At 43.4% G+C, this 16,461-nt stretch overlaps 1 protein-coding gene across 1 annotated transcript in view; it reads right to left on the bottom strand.

Moving 5' to 3' along the window:
• REC8 (REC8 meiotic recombination protein) overlaps nucleotides 1-16,461 on the bottom strand; it is a 31,826-nt gene that overhangs the window by 152 nt on the left and 15,213 nt on the right. Inside the window, exons 7-13 of the mRNA XM_072921255.1 lie at nucleotides 14,461-14,669; nucleotides 13,258-13,324; nucleotides 10,871-10,980; nucleotides 7,732-7,777; nucleotides 4,914-4,947; nucleotides 2,277-2,354; nucleotides 815-921 (exon numbers count right to left, since the gene is read on the bottom strand). Of these exons, the coding sequence (XP_072777356.1) occupies nucleotides 815-921; nucleotides 2,277-2,354; nucleotides 4,914-4,947; nucleotides 7,732-7,777; nucleotides 10,871-10,980; nucleotides 13,258-13,324; nucleotides 14,461-14,669 (651 nt within the window). The remainder of the gene's footprint in view (nucleotides 1-814; nucleotides 922-2,276; nucleotides 2,355-4,913; nucleotides 4,948-7,731; nucleotides 7,778-10,870; nucleotides 10,981-13,257; nucleotides 13,325-14,460; nucleotides 14,670-16,461) is intronic.

The following is a 16,461-nucleotide window of genomic DNA, read 5'->3' as shown; positions in this document are numbered from 1 at the left end:
TTAAGGGCTTAAAGGGGCGGGGCTTAAAAAGGGGCGGGACTTAAATTTAAATGAAATAAAGTGGGCGGGGCTTAAATGTAAAGAATTTAGAGTGGGCGGGGCTTAAATGGAAATGAATAAATGTAAATAAAATAAAGCTTAAATTCAAATAAATTAAAGTGGGCGTGGCTTAGACGGAAATGAATTGAAGTGGGCGTGGCTTAAATTTAAATGAGTTAAAGTGGGCGGGGCTTAAAATGAATTGAAGTGGATGGGGGTTAAATTTAAAGGGGCGGAGCTTAAATTTAAATGATTTAAAGTGGGCAAGGCTTAAATGTAAATGAAGTAAAGTGGGCGGGGCTTAAATTTAAAGGGGCAGAGCTTATATTTAAATGACTTAAAGTGGGCGGGGCTTAAATGGAAATGAAATAAATGTAAATAAAATGAAGTGGGTGGGGTTTAAATGTAAATAAAGCAAAGTGGGCGTGGCTTAAATGTAAATGAATTAAAGTGGGTGGGGCCTAAATGTAAATGACTTAAAGTGGGCGGGGCTTAAATAGAAATTAAATAAATGTAAATAAAATAAAGTGGGCGGGGTTTAAATGTAAATAATTTAAAGTGGGCGGGGCTTTAATATAAATTATTAAAGTGGGCGGGGCTTGAATCGAAATGAATTTAAGTGGGCGGGGCTTAAAATAGGCGGGAAATTAATTAAGGGGTGTGGCTTAAGTGGGCGTGGCTCAAAGGGGAGGGGTTAAACTAATTAATAATAAAAGGGGCGGAGTTTAAAGGGGTGGGCGTGGCTTGTGGAAAAGTGGGCGTGGCCAAGGCTCACCCAAGCACAACGCGAAGGTTTGGGCCACGCGGGGCCGCAGCCAATCAGGGCTCAGGATGGCGCTAAGCTCCGCCCCCTCCGGGGCTCGGGCGTGGTCCAGGATCAGGCTGGGGAGAGACGGGAATGGGTCACGAAATTCCCAAAAAATTCCATGGATTTATCCCAAAAAATCGTTAAAAGTCGCCAAAAGTCTCTCAGAATTCCCAAAAAAATCCACAAAATTATCCAAAAAAAATCCCAAAAATTTCCCCAAAACTCTTCCAAAATTCCAAAAAAAATCCACGAATTTATCCCAAAAAATCCTAAAAAATTTCCCAAATCTCTCCCAAAATTCCCAAAAAAAATCCACAAAATTATCCCAAAAAATCCCCAAAACTCTCCCAAAATTCCAAAAAAAAATCCATGAATTTATACCAAAAAATCTCAAAAAATCCTCAAAACTCTCCCAAAATTCCCCCAAAAAAAATCCACGAATTTATCCCAAAAAATCTTTAAAAGTCACCAAAAGTCTCCCGGAATTCCCAAAAAAATCCACAAAATTTATCCTGAAAAATTGTTAAGTCACCAAAAGTCTCCCAAAATTCCCCCCAAAAAAATCCACAAAATTATCCCAAAAGATCCCAAAAATTTCCCCAAAACTCTTCCAAAATTCCCAAAAAAATCCACGAATTTATCAAAAAAATCATCAAAACTTTCCCAAAATTCCCAAAAAAACCACTAATTTATCCCAAAAAATCCTCAAAACTCTCCCAAAATTCCCCCCAAAAAATTCTCAAAATTATCCCAAAAAATCGCAAAAATTTCCCCAAAACTCTCCCAAAATTCCCCAAAAAAATCCACAAAATTATCCCAAAAAATCTCAAAAAGTCCCCAAAACTCTCCCAAAATTCCCAAAATAATCCATAAATTTATCCCAGAAAATCGTAAAAAGTCACCAAAACTATCCCAAAATTCCCAAAAAAATCCAAAAAATTATCCCAAAAAATCCCCAAAACTCTCCCAAAATTCCCAAAGATATCCACAAAATTGTCCCAAAAAATCCTAAAACTCTCCCAAAGATCCCAAAAAAAATCCACAAAATTATCCCAAAAAATCTCAAAAATTTCCCCAAAACTCTCCCAAAATTCCCAAATAAATCCACGAATTTATCCCAAAAAATCTCAAAAAGGCACCAGAACTATCCCAAAATTCCCAAAAAAATCCACAAAATTATCCCAAAAATTCCTCAAAACTCTCCCAAAATTCCCTAAAAAATCCAAGAATTTATCCCAAAAAATCCTGAAAACTCCCAAAAAAATCACAGAAAAATTCCAAAAACTTCAAAAAATCCCCTAAATTCTCCCAAAATTCTCCCAAATTCCCCCAAAACTCCACCAAAACTCACCTAAAATTTTTATTAATTGCCCAAAAATGCCCAAAATCCCCCAAAATGCCCCAAAATCCCCCAAATTTCCGTCCCCACCTGCGCAGGTCAATGATGGGCGGCGCCTCCGGCAGCTCCGGCAGCACTTCCGGGGGCGGGGCCGGAAGGGGCGGGGCACTGAAAAGGGGCGGGGCCAACGCGTTAGGCCACGCCCCCTCCTCTAAACCCCGCCCACATCCCCCAAAATTGGTTCATGTCCCTTTAAATGACGTCACTTCCTGTTTTAACCCCACCCACTTCCGCCATTTTGTCATCACTTCCACAATTTTAAATGATTTTCACTTCCTGGTTTGATTCCACTTCCGGGTTTTAGCCCCGCCCACTTTTGGCCGCCATTTTGTGTTTTTGTTTAATTTCAAATTTTTCCAAAATTCCCAAAATTTCAGTCGATTTTTTGGAATTTTCTCCCAATTTTGTTCCAAATTTCCTTCCCACTTCCGGGTTTAGCCCCGCCCACTTTTGGCCGCCATTTTGGCTCTTTGTTTAACTTAAAATTTTTCCAAAATTTCCAAAATTTCGATCGAATTTTTGGAATTTTTCTCCCAATTTTTTTCCAAATTTCCTTCCCACTTCCGGTTTTGGCCCCGCCCACTTTTGGCCGCCATTTTGTCTCTTTGTTTATTTCCTAAATTTTTCCAAAATTCCCAAAATTTCGGTCGATTTTCCCGAATTTTCTCCCAATTTTGTCCCAAATTTCCTTCCCAGATTCCACTTCCGGGTTTAGCCCCGCCCACTTTTGGCCGCCATTTTGTCTCTTTGTTTATTTCCTAAATTTTTCCGAAATTCCCAAAATTTCAGTCGATGTTCTGGAATTTTCTCCCAATTTTTTTCCAAATTTCCTTCCCACTTCCGGTTTTAGCCCCGCCCACTTTCGGCCGCCATTTTGTCTCTTTGTTGAACGTAAAATTTTTCCGAAATTCCCAAAATTTCGTTCGACTTTTCTCCCAAAAATTTTGTTCCAAATTTTGTTCCCAGATTTCACTTCCGGTTTTAGCCCCGCCCACTTTTGGCCGCCATTTTGTCTCTTTGTTTATTTCCTAAATTTTTTCCAAAATTCCCAAAATTTCGTTCGACTTTTTGGAATTTTCTCCCAATTTTGTTCGAAACTTCCTTCCCCGATTCCACTTCCGGTTTTAGCCCCGCCCACTTTTAGCCGCCATTTTGTCTCTTTATTTATTTCCTAAATTTTTCCAAAATTCCCAAAATTTTGGTCAAATTTCCCGAATTTTTTCCCAAAAAATTTTGTTCCAAATTTCCTTCCCAGATTCCACTTCCGGTTTTGGCCCCTCCCACTTTTAGCCGCCATTTTGTCTCTTTGTTTATTTCTTAAATTTTTCACAAAATTCCCAAAATTTCGTTCGACTTTTTGGAATTTTCCCCCAATTTTGTTCCAAATTTCCTTCTCAAATTCCACTTCCGGGTTTAGCCCCGCCCACTTTCGGCCGCCATTTTGTCTCTCTGTTTAATCCCAAATTTTTCCAAAATTCCCAAAATTTCGGTCAAATTTTCTCCCAATTTTGTTCCAAATTTCCTTCCCAAATTCCACTTCCTGTTTTAGCCCCGCCCACTTTCGGCCGCCATTTTGTCACTTTATTTAACTTAAAATTTTTCCAAAATTCCCAAAATTTCGGTCAAATTTTCCCCCAATTTTCTTCCAAATTTCCTTCCCAGATTCCACTTCCGGTTTTAGCCCCGCCCACTTTTGGCCGCCATTTTGTCTCTTTGTTTATTTCCTAAATTTTACCAAAATTCCCAAAATTTCGGTCGAATTTTCTCCCAATTTTGTCCCAAATTTCCTTCCCCGATTCCACTTCCGGTTTTAGCCCCGCCCACTTTTGGCCGCCATTTTGCCTCCGAATTTTTGCGCCAAATTTTTCCGAAATTTCCACAAAATTTTGGGCGATTTTCCGGCATTTTCCCCCATTTTTGTTCCCAATTCCCTCCCCAAAATTCCACTTCCGGTTTTAGACTGGATTTCATTCACTTCCTGATTAGGCTCCGCCCACTTCCTGTTTCTGGCAGCCATTTTGTTGCAGATTTTTAAATTTTTCCTTTTAAATTTCCCCCAAATTCACCCAAAATTTTGGGAATTTCCCCCAAAATTCCATTTCCGGTTTATTTCTGATTTGAGGGTGAATTTTAATTACTTCCGGGTTAAGCCCCGCCCACTTCTGGTTTATCCGGCGGCCATTTTGTGGCAGATTTAACAATTTTTCCTTCAATTTTCTCCCATATTTGCCCAAATTCTCCCAAAATTTTGGGAATTTTCCTCCAATTCCCACCCCAAATTCCACTTCCGGTTTCATTCCCAAAATTTTGTCACCCAAAAACTTCCGGCCGCCATTTTGTTCTGGATTTTTTAATTTTTCCTTCGAATTTTTCCAAATTTCGCCAAAATTTTCCCAAAATTTTGGGAATTTTTCCAAAATTCCGTTTCCGGTGTAATTCCAAAAAATTTTTGGATAAATCCATGAATTTTTAAATTAAGCCCCGCCCACTTCCTGTTTCTGGCAGCCATTTTGGGGCAGATTTTTAAATTTTTTCTTCAATTTTGTCCAAAATTTGCCCAAATTTTTTCCAATTTTTGAAAATTTTGGGAATTTTTGGGAGTTTTTAAATAATTTGATGTTTTTTAAATTGGGCCACGCCCATTTCCGCTTTAGGCCACGCCCCCACCTCGGCTCCTCCTCCATTGGCTCCAGGGAAATCTCTGCGGAGGGGGAGGGGAAAAAACAGCGTTAAAATTCCCAAATTTCCCAAAAAATTCCCAAATTTTACCCAAAAAGACAAAATTTCCCCCTAAATCCCCAAATTTCTCCCCAAAATCCCCAAATTTCCTCCAAAATTCCCAAATTTCCCCCCAAATTCCCAAATTTCTCCCTAAAATCTCAAATTTTCCCCAAATTTCCCCCAAAATTCCCCAATTTCAACCCAAAAATCTCAAAATTTCCCCCAAATCTCCCAAATTTTCTATCAAATTTCCCCCAAATTCCCAAATTTCCCCTCAAAATTCCCAAATTTCCCCCAAAATGTCCTGAAAATTCCCAAATTTTTCCAACAATTCCTGAAAACTCCCAAAATTCCCCCAAATCTCCCAAATTTTTCATCAAATTGCCCCAAATTCACAAAATTCCCCTCAAAATTCCCAAATTTCCCCCAAATTTCCTGAAAAATACCCGAAAATTCCCAAAAATCCCAAACTTCCCCCAATTTTTCCAAAAATTTCTGACTCCCAAATTTCCCCCAAATCTCCCAAATTTTTCATCAAATTCCCCCAAAATCCCCAAATTTCCCCCAAATTTCCTGAAAATTCCCCCAAAATTCCCAAAATTCACAAATTTCCCTGATTTTTCCCAAAATTCCTGATTTTTCCCAAAATACCCAAATTTTCTCCCAAATTTCCTGAAAATTCCCAAGTTTTTCCCAAGATTCCCAAATTTTCCCAAAAATTCCCATATTCCACCACAATTTTTCCCAAAATTCCCCAAAATTTCCCCCAAAACTCCCAAATTTTACCCAAAAATCTGGAATTTCATCCCAAAATTCCCAATTTTTCCCAGAAGTCTCCTCATTTCACCCCAAAAATTCCCAAATTTCTGCCCAAAATTCAGAATTTCCAAAAAAACCCTCAAATTTCCCCCAAATTTCATCCCCAAATTTCCTCAAAATTCCCAAATTTCTCCCTAAAATCTCAAATTTTCCTCAAATTTCCCCCCAAATTCCCCAAATTCCCCCAAAAAATGTCAAAATTTACCATAAATTTTCCCCTTAAATTCCGTTTTCCCAAATCCCTTAAATTTTGCACCAAATTTTCCCCAAAATTCCTAAATTTATCCAAAATCCCCAAATTTCACCCCAAAATTCCCACATTTATCCCAAATATTCCCATATTTTCACCTTAAATTTCCCCAATTTCCCAAATTCCACCACAATTTTTCCCAAAATTCCCCAAAATTTCCCCCAAACTCCCAAATTTTACCCCAAAATCTCGAATTTCATCCCAAAATTCCAAATTATTCCCAGAAGTCTCCTCATTTCACCCCAAAAATTCCCAAATTTCTGCCCAAAATTCAGATTTTCCCCAAAAAAATCTTCAATTTCCCGAAACTTCCCCCCAAATTCCCCAAATTCACCCCAAAAATGTCAAAATTTCCCCTAAATTTTCCCCAAATTTCCCCTTAAATTCTGTTCTCCCAAATCCCTTAAATTTTGCACCAAATTTTCCCCAAAATTCCTAAATTTTCCCCAAAATCCCCAAATTTCACCCCAAAATTCCCACATTTCTCCCAAATATTCCCATATTTTCACCTCAAATTTCCCAAATTTCCCTCTAAAAATTCCCTAATTTTCCCCAAATTTCGCTTCAAATTCCCAATTTTCTCCCCAAATTTCCCATTTTTTTCCACAAAAATCTGCCCAATTTCACCCAAAAATTCCCAAATTTCCCCAAAAAATCTGGAATTTCATCCCAAAATTCCCAATTTTTCCCAAAAGTCTCCTAATTTCACCTTATTTTCCCCCCAAAATTCCCAAATTTCTGCCCAAAATTCAGAATTTCCCCCAAAAAAATCTTAAATTTCTCCCAAACTTCATCCCCAAATGTCCCCAAAATTTCTCCCTAAAATCTCAAATTTTCCCAAAATTCCCCCAAATTCCCCAACTTCAACCCAAAAATCTCAAAATTTCCCCCAAAACTCCCAAATTTCCCCCAAATCTCCCAAATTTTTCATCAAATTTCCCCCAAAATGTCCTGAAAATTCCCAAAATTCCCAAATTTCCCCCAATTTTTCCAAAATTTCTGAAAATTCCCAAATTTCCCCCAGATCTCCCAAATTTCCCCTCAAAATTCCCAAATTTCCCCCAAATTTCCTGATAATTCCCCGAAAATTCCCAAAATTCCCAAATTTCCGTGATTTTTCCCAAAATTCCCCCAAAATCCCCAAATTTTCCCCCAAAATCCCCAAATTTTCCCAAGAAATTCCTGAAAATTCCCAAATTTTCCACAAAATACCCAAATTTTCTCCCAAATTTCCTGAAAATTCCCCAAAAGTCCCGAATTTCACACAAAAATTTGGAATGTCATCCCAAAATTCCCAATTTTTCCCAAAAGTCTCCCAATTTCACCCCATTTCCTTCCCAAAATTTCCCCCAAATTTCATCCCCAAATTTCCCCCAAAATTCCAAATTTCCCCCAAAATTCCCAAATTTCCTCAAAAGTTCTTCAATTTCCCCCAAAATTCCCAAATTTCCCCAAAATTCCCATATTTCACCCCATTTCCTTCCCAAAATTCCCAAATTTCTGCCCAAAATCCGGAATTTCCCAAAAAAAATCTCAATTTTTCCCCAAATTTCATTCCCAAATTTCCCCCAAAATTCCCCCAAAATTCCCAAATTTGCCCCAAAATTGCCCAAATTTCCCCCAAAATCTCCAAATTTCCTCAAAAATTCCTCAATTTCCCCCAAAATTCCCCGAAAATTCCCAAAATTCCCTGACCTGAGCTGGGCGGGGCCAGGCTGGGCTCCAGCGCCTCTCGCAGCACCTGGAAGAGAAATTTGGGGAAAAATCCCAAGAATTTGGGCAAAAACAACAAATAAAGAGTTAAAAGGGGGAATTTTGGGAGAAATTTGGGAATTTTGGGGAAAAAATTGGGAATTTTTGGGAAAAAAATGAGAATTTTGGGGAGAAATTTGGATTTTTGAGGAAAAAAATGGGATTTTTAAAGGTTAAAATTGGGATTTTTGGGGCAATTTTGGGATTTTGGGGAAGTTTTTGATTTTTGGGATTTTTGGGATTGGGAATTTGGGATTTTGGGGAATTTTGGGATTTGGGGATTTGGGGATTTTGGGGTTTTGGAATTTGGGAATTTTGGGTCTTTTGGGGATTTGGGGATTTTGGGAATCGAGGATTTGGAATTTTAGAATTTGGGATTTTGGGAATTTGGAATTTTGGGAATTTTGGGGGTTCGCGGATTTGGGAATTTTGGGGTTCGGGGATTTGAAATTTTTGGGAATTTTGGGGATTTATGGGATTTGGGAATTTTGGGGTTTGAGGAATTGGGAATTTTGGGATTTGGGAATTCGGATTTTTGGGAATTTGGGGATTTTCGGGATTTGAGGATTTTTGGGATCTGGGAATTTTGGGATTTGGAATTTTGGGGTTCAGGGATTTGGAATTTCAGGGAATTTTGGGGATTTGCGGAATTGGGAATTTTGGGACTTGGAATTTTGGGACTTTTGGCATGTGGGAATTCAGAATTTTGAGAATTTGGGGTTTTTGTAAGTTTTGGGATTGGGAATTTGTGATTTTGGGGCATTGGGGGATTTGAGGATTTTTGGGATCTGGGAATTTTGGGATTTGGAATTTTGGGATTTGGGAATTTTGGGAAATTTGGGACTTTTGGGATTTGGGAATTTTGGGACTTTTGGGATTTGGGATTTTGGGATTTTTTTGGAATTTTGGTGTTGGGGAATTGAAATTTTGGGGGATTTTGGGAATTTTTGGGTGACGGGATTTGAGAATTTTGGAGTTCAGGGATTTGGAATTTCGGGGAATTTTGGGGAATTGGGAATTTTGGGATTTTGAATTTTGGGACTTTTGGGATTATGGATTTCGGAATTTTGGGAATTTGGGGAACTTGGGGATTTTGGGGATTTTTGGGATTGGGGAATTCTGGGATTTGGAATTTTGGGGTTCATGGACTTGGAATTTCGGGGAATTTTGGGGATTTGTGGGATTTGGAAATTTTGGGGTTTGGGGAATTGGGACATTTGGGATTTGGAATTTTGGGATTTTTGGGATTTGAGAATTCGGAATTTTGGGGATTTGAGGATATTTGGGATCGGGGAATTTCGGGATTTGGAATTTTGGGATTTGGGGATTTGAAATTTTTGGGGATTTTGGGAATTTTGGGGTTTGGGGAATTGGGAATTTTGGGAATTTGGAATTTGGGGATTTTGTGGATTTGGGGATTGGGAATTTGTGATTTTGGGGCCTTCGGGGATTTGAGCATTTTTGAGATATGAAAATATTGTGACTATTGGGATTGGGAATTGGGGATTTTTCGGGAATTTTGGGACTTATGGGATTGGGATTCCGGGATTTTTTTGGAATTTTGAGTTCAGGGATTTTGAATTTCTGGGAATTTTGGGGATTTTTGGGACTTGGGAATTTTGGCATTTGGGGAATTGGGAATTTTGGGATTTGGAATTTTGGGACTTTGGGGATTTGGGAATTCTGAATTTTGGGAATTTGGGGATTTTGGGGATTTGAGGATGTGAGGATTTTTGGGATCGGGGAATTCTGGGACTTGGAATTTTGGGAATTTTGGGGTTCAGGGATTTTGAATTTTGGGGAATTTTGGGAATTTTGGGGTTTGGGAATTTTGGGCTTTGGGGAATTGGGAATTTTGGGGTTTGGGAATTTTGGGCTTTGGGGAATTGGGAATTTTGGGATCTGGAATTTTGGGACTTGTGGGATTTAATAATTCAGAATTTGGGGAATTTGGGAGATTCGAGGATTTTTGGGATTGGGGAATTTTGGGATTTGGAATTTTGGTAATTTTGGGACTTTTGGGAGTTTTGGGTTTTGGGATTTGGAATTTTGGGACTTCTGGGATTTGGGAGTTTTGGGACTTTTGGGATTTGGTAATTCAGAATTTTTGGTATTTGGGGATTTTGGGAATTTGGGGATTTTGGGGATTGGGAATTTGTGATTTTGGGGCCTTGGGGAATTTGAGGATTTTTGGGATCTGGGACTTTTGGGGTTTCGGGATTTGGGAATTTTGGGACTTTTGGGATTTGGGAATTTGGGGATTTGGGAAGTCGGGATTTTTGGGATTTTGGCATTTGGGACTTTTGGGATTTGGGAATTTTGGGGCTTTTGGGACTTGGGAATTTTTGGACTTTTGGGAATTGGGACTTTGGGGATTTGGGAATTCGGGATTTTTGGGACTTGGGGTTTGAAATTTCGGGTAATTTCGGGAATTCCGTGTCCGTGCCCACCTCCACCTCGCTGGGCAGCTCCGGGGCCGGGGGCGGGGATTGGGATTTCGGGATGTTTTGGGGATTTTGGGGTTTGGGGATTTGAAATTTTGGGGGATTTTGGGAATTTTGGGATTTGGAATTTTGGGACTTTTGGGATTTGGGAGTTTTAGGACTTTTGGGATTGGGATTTTGGGATTTTTTGGGGATTTTGGGGTTTGGGGATTTGAAATTTTGGGGGATTTTGGGAATTTTGGGGTTTGGGGATTTGGGAATTTTGGGATTTGGGAATTTTGGGACTTTTGGGATTGGGATTTTCGGATTTTTTGGGGATTTTGGGGTTTGAGGATTTGAAATTTTAGGGAATTTTGGGAATTTTCGGGTGACGGGATTTGGGAATTTTGAGGTTCAGGGATTTGGAATTTTGGGGATTTTGGGGATTTGTGGGTTTTGGGAATTTTGGGATTTTTGGGATTTGGGAATTCCGAATTTTGGGAATTTGGGGATTTTGGGATTTGGGACTTCTGGAATTTGGGAATTCGGTTTTTTTGGGAATTTCGGGTTTTTTGGGAATTCGGGATTTTTGGGATTTGGGATTTTGGGTAATTTTAGGTAATTTTGTGTAATTTTGGTAATTGCGTGTCCATCCCCACCTCCACCTCGCTGGGCAGCTCCGGGGGCAGCTCCGGGGGCGGTGCCGGGGTCGGGGGGAGGGGCCGAGCACACAGATCCCACAGGCGCTGCAGCGGCTCGGGGAGGGGCCCTGCGGGAGGGGGCGGGGTCAGAAAAAAGGGGCGGGGCTAAAAAGGGGAGCGGGGCCAGAAAAAAGGGCGGAGCTAACAAAGAGGGGGCGGAGTCAGGACTGAGGGGGCGGGGTCTGGGCTGAGGAGGAGGGGCCAGGATTAGGTGGGCGGGGCCAGAAATGGGGGCGTGGCCGGGGCTGAGGGGGCGGGTTCAGGGCTGAGGGGGCGGGGCTAAGGCTGAGGGGGGCGGGGCCAGGATTGAGTGGGCAAGGTCAGAGCTAAGGGGGCGTGGCCAGAGAATGGGGGCGTGGCCAGTGAATGGTGTGGGGCTATAGAAAAGGGGGCGGAGTCAGACACGGGGGCGGGGTCAGAGAATGGGGACGGGGTCAGAGAATGGGGGGGCGGGGCCAGGAATGAGGGGGTGGGGTCAGGAATGAGGGGGCGGAGTCAGAAATGAGGGGGCGGGGTCAGAAATGGGGGGTGGGGTCAGAGAATGGGGGCGTGGCCAAAGAATAGGGGCGTGGTAATAACGGAGGGGGCGGGGGTCAGAAAAGGGGGCGTGGTTAGAGAATGGGGGCGGGGCCAGGAATGAGGGGGCGTGGCCAGAAAATGGGGGCGGGGCCAATGATAAAAGGGCGGAGTCAGGAATGAGGGGGCGGGGTCAGAAACGGGGAGTGGGGTCAGAGAATGGGGGCGGGGCCAGAAATGAGGGGGAGGGGTCTGGGCTGAGGGGGAGGGGTCAGAAATGGGGGCGGGGCCAGGGAATGGGGGAGGGGCTGTAGAAAAGGGGGCGTGGTCAGAGCTAAAGGGGGCGGGGTCAGGGCTGAGGGGGAAGGGTCAGAGAATAAGGCGGGGCCAGGGATGAGGGGGCGTGGTCAGGGAATGGGGGCGGGGACAGGGAATGGGGGAGGGGCTGTAGAAAAGGGGGCGTGGTCAGAGCTAAAGGGGGCGGGGTCAGGGCTGAGGGGGAAGGGTCAGAGAATAAGGCGGGGCCAGGGATGAGGGGGCGTGGTCAGGGAATGGGGGCGGGGACAGGGAATGGGGGCGGGGCCAGGAAAGGGGCGTGGTTAGAGAATGGGGTGGGTTCAGAAAAGAAAGGGGGCGTGGCCAGAGAATGGGGACATGGCCAGAAATGAGGGGGCGGAGTCAGAGAATGGGGCGGAGTCAGGAATGAGGGGGCGTGGCCAGAGAATAGGGGCGTGGCCAGGGCAAAAGGGGCGGAGTCAGGGCTGAAGGGGCGGGGACGAGATGGAGTGGGCGGGGCCAGAAAATTGGGGGCCGGGCCAATGATAAGGGGGCGGAGTCAGAAATGAGGGGGCAGGGTCAGAGAATGGGGGCGGGGTCAGGGCTGAGGGGGCGTGGCCACAAAATGGGGGTGGGGCTAGGGATGAGGGAGGAGTCATAAATGGGGGCAGGGTCACAAGTGCGAGGCCAGAAACCGGGGGCGGGGCCATTAAAAAGGGGGCGTGGTCAGAAACAGGGGGCGGGGCCAGAAATGTGGGTGGGGCCAAGAATGAGGGGGCGGGGTCAGACACAGGGGGTGGGCTCTGGAAAATGGGGGCGGGGCCAGGAATGAGGGGGTGGAGTCAGAAATGAGGGGGCGGGGCCAGAAATGAGGGGGTGGGGTCAGACATGGGGCGGGGCCAGGAATGAGGGGGTGGGGCCAGAGAAAAGGGGCGGGGCCAAGGCTGAGGGGGCGGGGTCAGAAACAAAGGGCGTGGCCAGGGATGAGGGGGCGGGGCCAGGAAAAAGGAGGTGGGGCCAGAAAAGGGGGCATGGTCAGAAATGGGGGGCGGAGTCTGTTTGGGGGCGTGGTCAAAAATGGGTGTGGCCACAGCAGGGGCGTGGCCAAAAAGGGGCGTGGACATAGACTGTATAGGGGTAAAAGAATGGGGGCGTGGCCAGAAAAGGGGCGTGGCCAATAAAGAGGCGGGGCTTGTAAAGGGGCGTGGTCAGAGGAAGGGGTGGGGCAATAAAAAGTGGGCGTGGTCATAAAATGGGGGCGTGGCCAAAGCCGAGTATGGAGGGGTCAGGAATGGGGGGGGACGTGGTCAGTTTTGGGGTCACTCAGGGGTCACTGAGGGGTCACTGAGGGGTCACTGAGGGGTCACGGAGGGGTCACTGAGGGGTCACTCTGGGGTCACTGAGGGGTCACTGGGGGGTCACAGAGGGGTCACAGAGGGGTCACTGAGGGGTCACTCAGGGGTCACTGAGGGGTCACTGAGGGGTCACTGAGGGGTCACTGAGGGGTCACTCAGGGGTCACTCAGGGGTCACTCAGGGGTCATTTGGGGTCACCCAGGCCGGGCTCTCTCAGCAGCTCCCTCGGGGGGCGGCGCCGACGACTCGGGGGCTCCACGGGGTCCTGGGGGGGTCAAAGGTCAGTGAGGGGTCACTCGGGGTCACTCAAAGGTCAGCAGTCACTCAGGGATCAGTCGTGGTCATTTTGGGTCATTTTTAGGGGATTTTGGGGCATTTTTAGGGGATTTTTGGGGTTGTGGTCACTCATTGGTCACTCATTGGTCACTCAGTGGTCACTCAGTGGTCACTCAGTGGTCACTCTGTGGTCACTCAGTGGTCACTCAGTGGTCACTCAGTGGTCACTCAGTGGTCACTCATTGGTCACTCATTGGTCACTCATTGGTCACTCAGTGGTCACTCAAGAGTCACTCAGGGTCATTTTGGGTAATTTTGGGGGGATTTTTGGTCATTTTTAGAGAATTTTATGGTATTTTTGGGGTTGTGGTCACTCTATGGTCACTCAGTGGTCACTCAGTGGTCACTCGGGGTCATTTTTGGGTCATTTTGGGTCATTTTTAGGGGATTTTGGGGCATTTTTAGGGGATTTTTGGGGTTGTGGTCACTCAGTGGTCACTCGGGGTCACTCAGGGTCACTCAGTGGTCACTTGGGGTCAGCGGTCACTCACTCATCACTCGTGGTCATTTTTGGGTCATTTTTGGGTCATTTTGGGTCATTTTTTGGATAATTTTGGGATTTTTTGGGTCATTTGAAGACTTTTTGGGGCTGTGGTCACTCACTGGTCACTCATTGTCATTTTTGTGTCATTTTGGGGCATTTTTGGGGCATTTTGGGACTTTTTTGGGGTGATTTTGGGTCATTTTGGGGCTGTGATCACTCATGGTCATTTTGGGTCATTTTTGGGTCATTTTGGGACAATTTTTGGGTAATTTTGGGATTTTTTGGGGTAATTTTGGGTCATTTTGGGGCTGTGGTCACTCAGTGGTCACTCAGGGTCATTTTGGGTCATTTTGGGTCATTTTTTGGATAATTTTGGGATTTTTTGGGGTCATTTTGGGGCTGTGGTCACTCATGGTAATTTTGAGTCATTTTTGGGTCATTTTTGGGCATTTTTGGGGGACTTTGGGGCATTTTTTGGGATTTTTGGGGTTGTGGTCACTCAATGGTCACTCATTGGTCACTCAGGGTCACTCGGGGTCACTCAGGGGTCAGGGGTCACTCAGGGGTCAGAGGTCACTCACCGGGGTCCGGCACTGCCCTCTGGGGTCACTCAGCTGTTCCCGAATTTCCTCCGCCGGAATTTGGGTCTGGGGGTCCCAGGGGGGCGGAGCTTCCACAAAAGGGGGCGGGGCTTCCTCCAAAGGGGGCGGGGCTTCCTCCAAAGGGGGCGGGGCTTCCTCCAAAGGGGGCGGGGCTTCCTCCAAAGGGGGCGGGGCTTCCTCCGGGGGGGCTGAGAAGGGAGAGGGGAAAAAAAAAAGAGTCAGAAATTCACCAAAAACAGCCAAAATTCACCCAAAAATGTACAAATTTACCCAAAATTTGCCAAAATCAGCATAAAGTTCTGCCAAAATTCCCTCAAAAAAATTTCTTCTAAAAACTTCCCAGAAATTTCTCAAATTCCCCCAAAATTTCCCCCAAAAATGCATAAAATTCTACCAAAATTCCCCCCAAAAATTCCCCCCAAAAATTCCCCGAATATGGCCAAAATTCTCCCCAAAAATGCCCAAAATTCTGACAAAATTTCCTCCAAAAAGTTCCCCAAAAGACTTTCTAAAATTACCCAAAAATGTCCAAAGTTGCCCCTAAAATTCTCCCCAAATTCACAAAATTTCTCACAAATTTGCCCCAAAAAATTCCCCCAAAATTCCCAAAAAAATTCCCATAAATTCCCAAAACAATTCCGAAAAAATTCCCTTAAAATAGAAATTAAACACCCAAAATTCCCCAAAAAAATCTCCAAAAATATTCTGAACACTTCCCCTAAATTAAAAATTAAATCCCCTAAAATTCCCCCCAAAAATGCCCAACATTCTACAAAATTACCCCACAAAAATTCCCCCAAAACAATTCCCAAAAAATTCCCCCAAAATAAAAATAAAACCTCCAAAATTCCCTAAAACATTCCCAAAACAAAATTCTGAAAAATTCCCCTAAATTAAAAATAAAATCCACCAAAATTTTTCAAAATTCTACCAAAATTCAAAAAAAAAATCCCCCAAAACAAATCCCAAAAAATTCCCTCAAAAGAAAAATAAAACATCCAAAATTCCCCAAAAAATTCCCCAAAAATATTCTGAACACTTCCCCTAAATTAAAAATAAAATCCCCCAAAATTCCCCCCAAAAATGCCCAAAATTCTACAAAATTACCCCCAAAAATTTCCCCAAAAGACTTCCCAAAATGCCCCAAAAATGTCCAAAATTGCCCCCAAAAATTCTCCCCAAATTAACGAAATTTCTCCCAAATTTGCCCCCAAAAAATCCCCCCAAAATTACCCCAAAAAATGCCCAAAATTCTACCAAAATTCAAAAACAATTCCCCCAAAAATACCCCCAAAATTCTCAACAAATTTTTCTGAAAAATTACCCTCAATTAAAAATAAAATCCCCCAAAATTACCCCCAAAAATGCCCCAAATTGTACCAAAATTCCCGAAAAATTCCCTCAAAAAATTCCCAAAATTCCCCCCAAAATTTCTCCCAATTTTCCACCCAAAAAATTCCCCCAAAATTCCCAAAAAAGGTCCAGAAAAATTCCCCCAAAATTAAAAATAAAACCCCCAAAATTCCCAAAGAAATTCCAAAAAAATTTTCTGAAAAATTCCCCTAAATTAAAAATAAAATCCCCCAAAATTCCCCCCAAATGCCCAAAATTCCTCTCAAAATTCACATTTCTCCCAAATTTCCCCCAAAATTCCCAAAAAATACCCAAAATTCCCCAAAAACTTCCATAAAACTTCCCCCCGAAAAAAAATAAAACCCCCAAAATTCCCAAAAAAATTTCCGAAAAATTCCCCTAAATTAAAAATAAAATCCCCCAAACTTCCCCCCAAAAATGCCCAAAATTCGAAAAAAAATCCCAGAAAATTCCCAAAATACTCCCAAATATCACAAAATTTCTCCCAAATTTCCCCCAAAAAATTCCCAAAATTCCCAAAACAGTTCCTGAAAAATTCCCCCAAAATAAAAATAAAACCCACAAAATTCCCCAAGAAATTCTCAAAAAATTTTCTGAAAAATTCCC

This window comes from Taeniopygia guttata, chromosome 36, assembly GCF_048771995.1.
Source record: "Taeniopygia guttata chromosome 36, bTaeGut7.mat, whole genome shotgun sequence".
NCBI classification, from domain to species: Eukaryota; Metazoa; Chordata; class Aves; order Passeriformes; family Estrildidae; genus Taeniopygia; species Taeniopygia guttata.
Note: the sequence above shows the minus strand (reverse complement) of the source record. Positions and strands in the feature narration are given on the sequence as shown.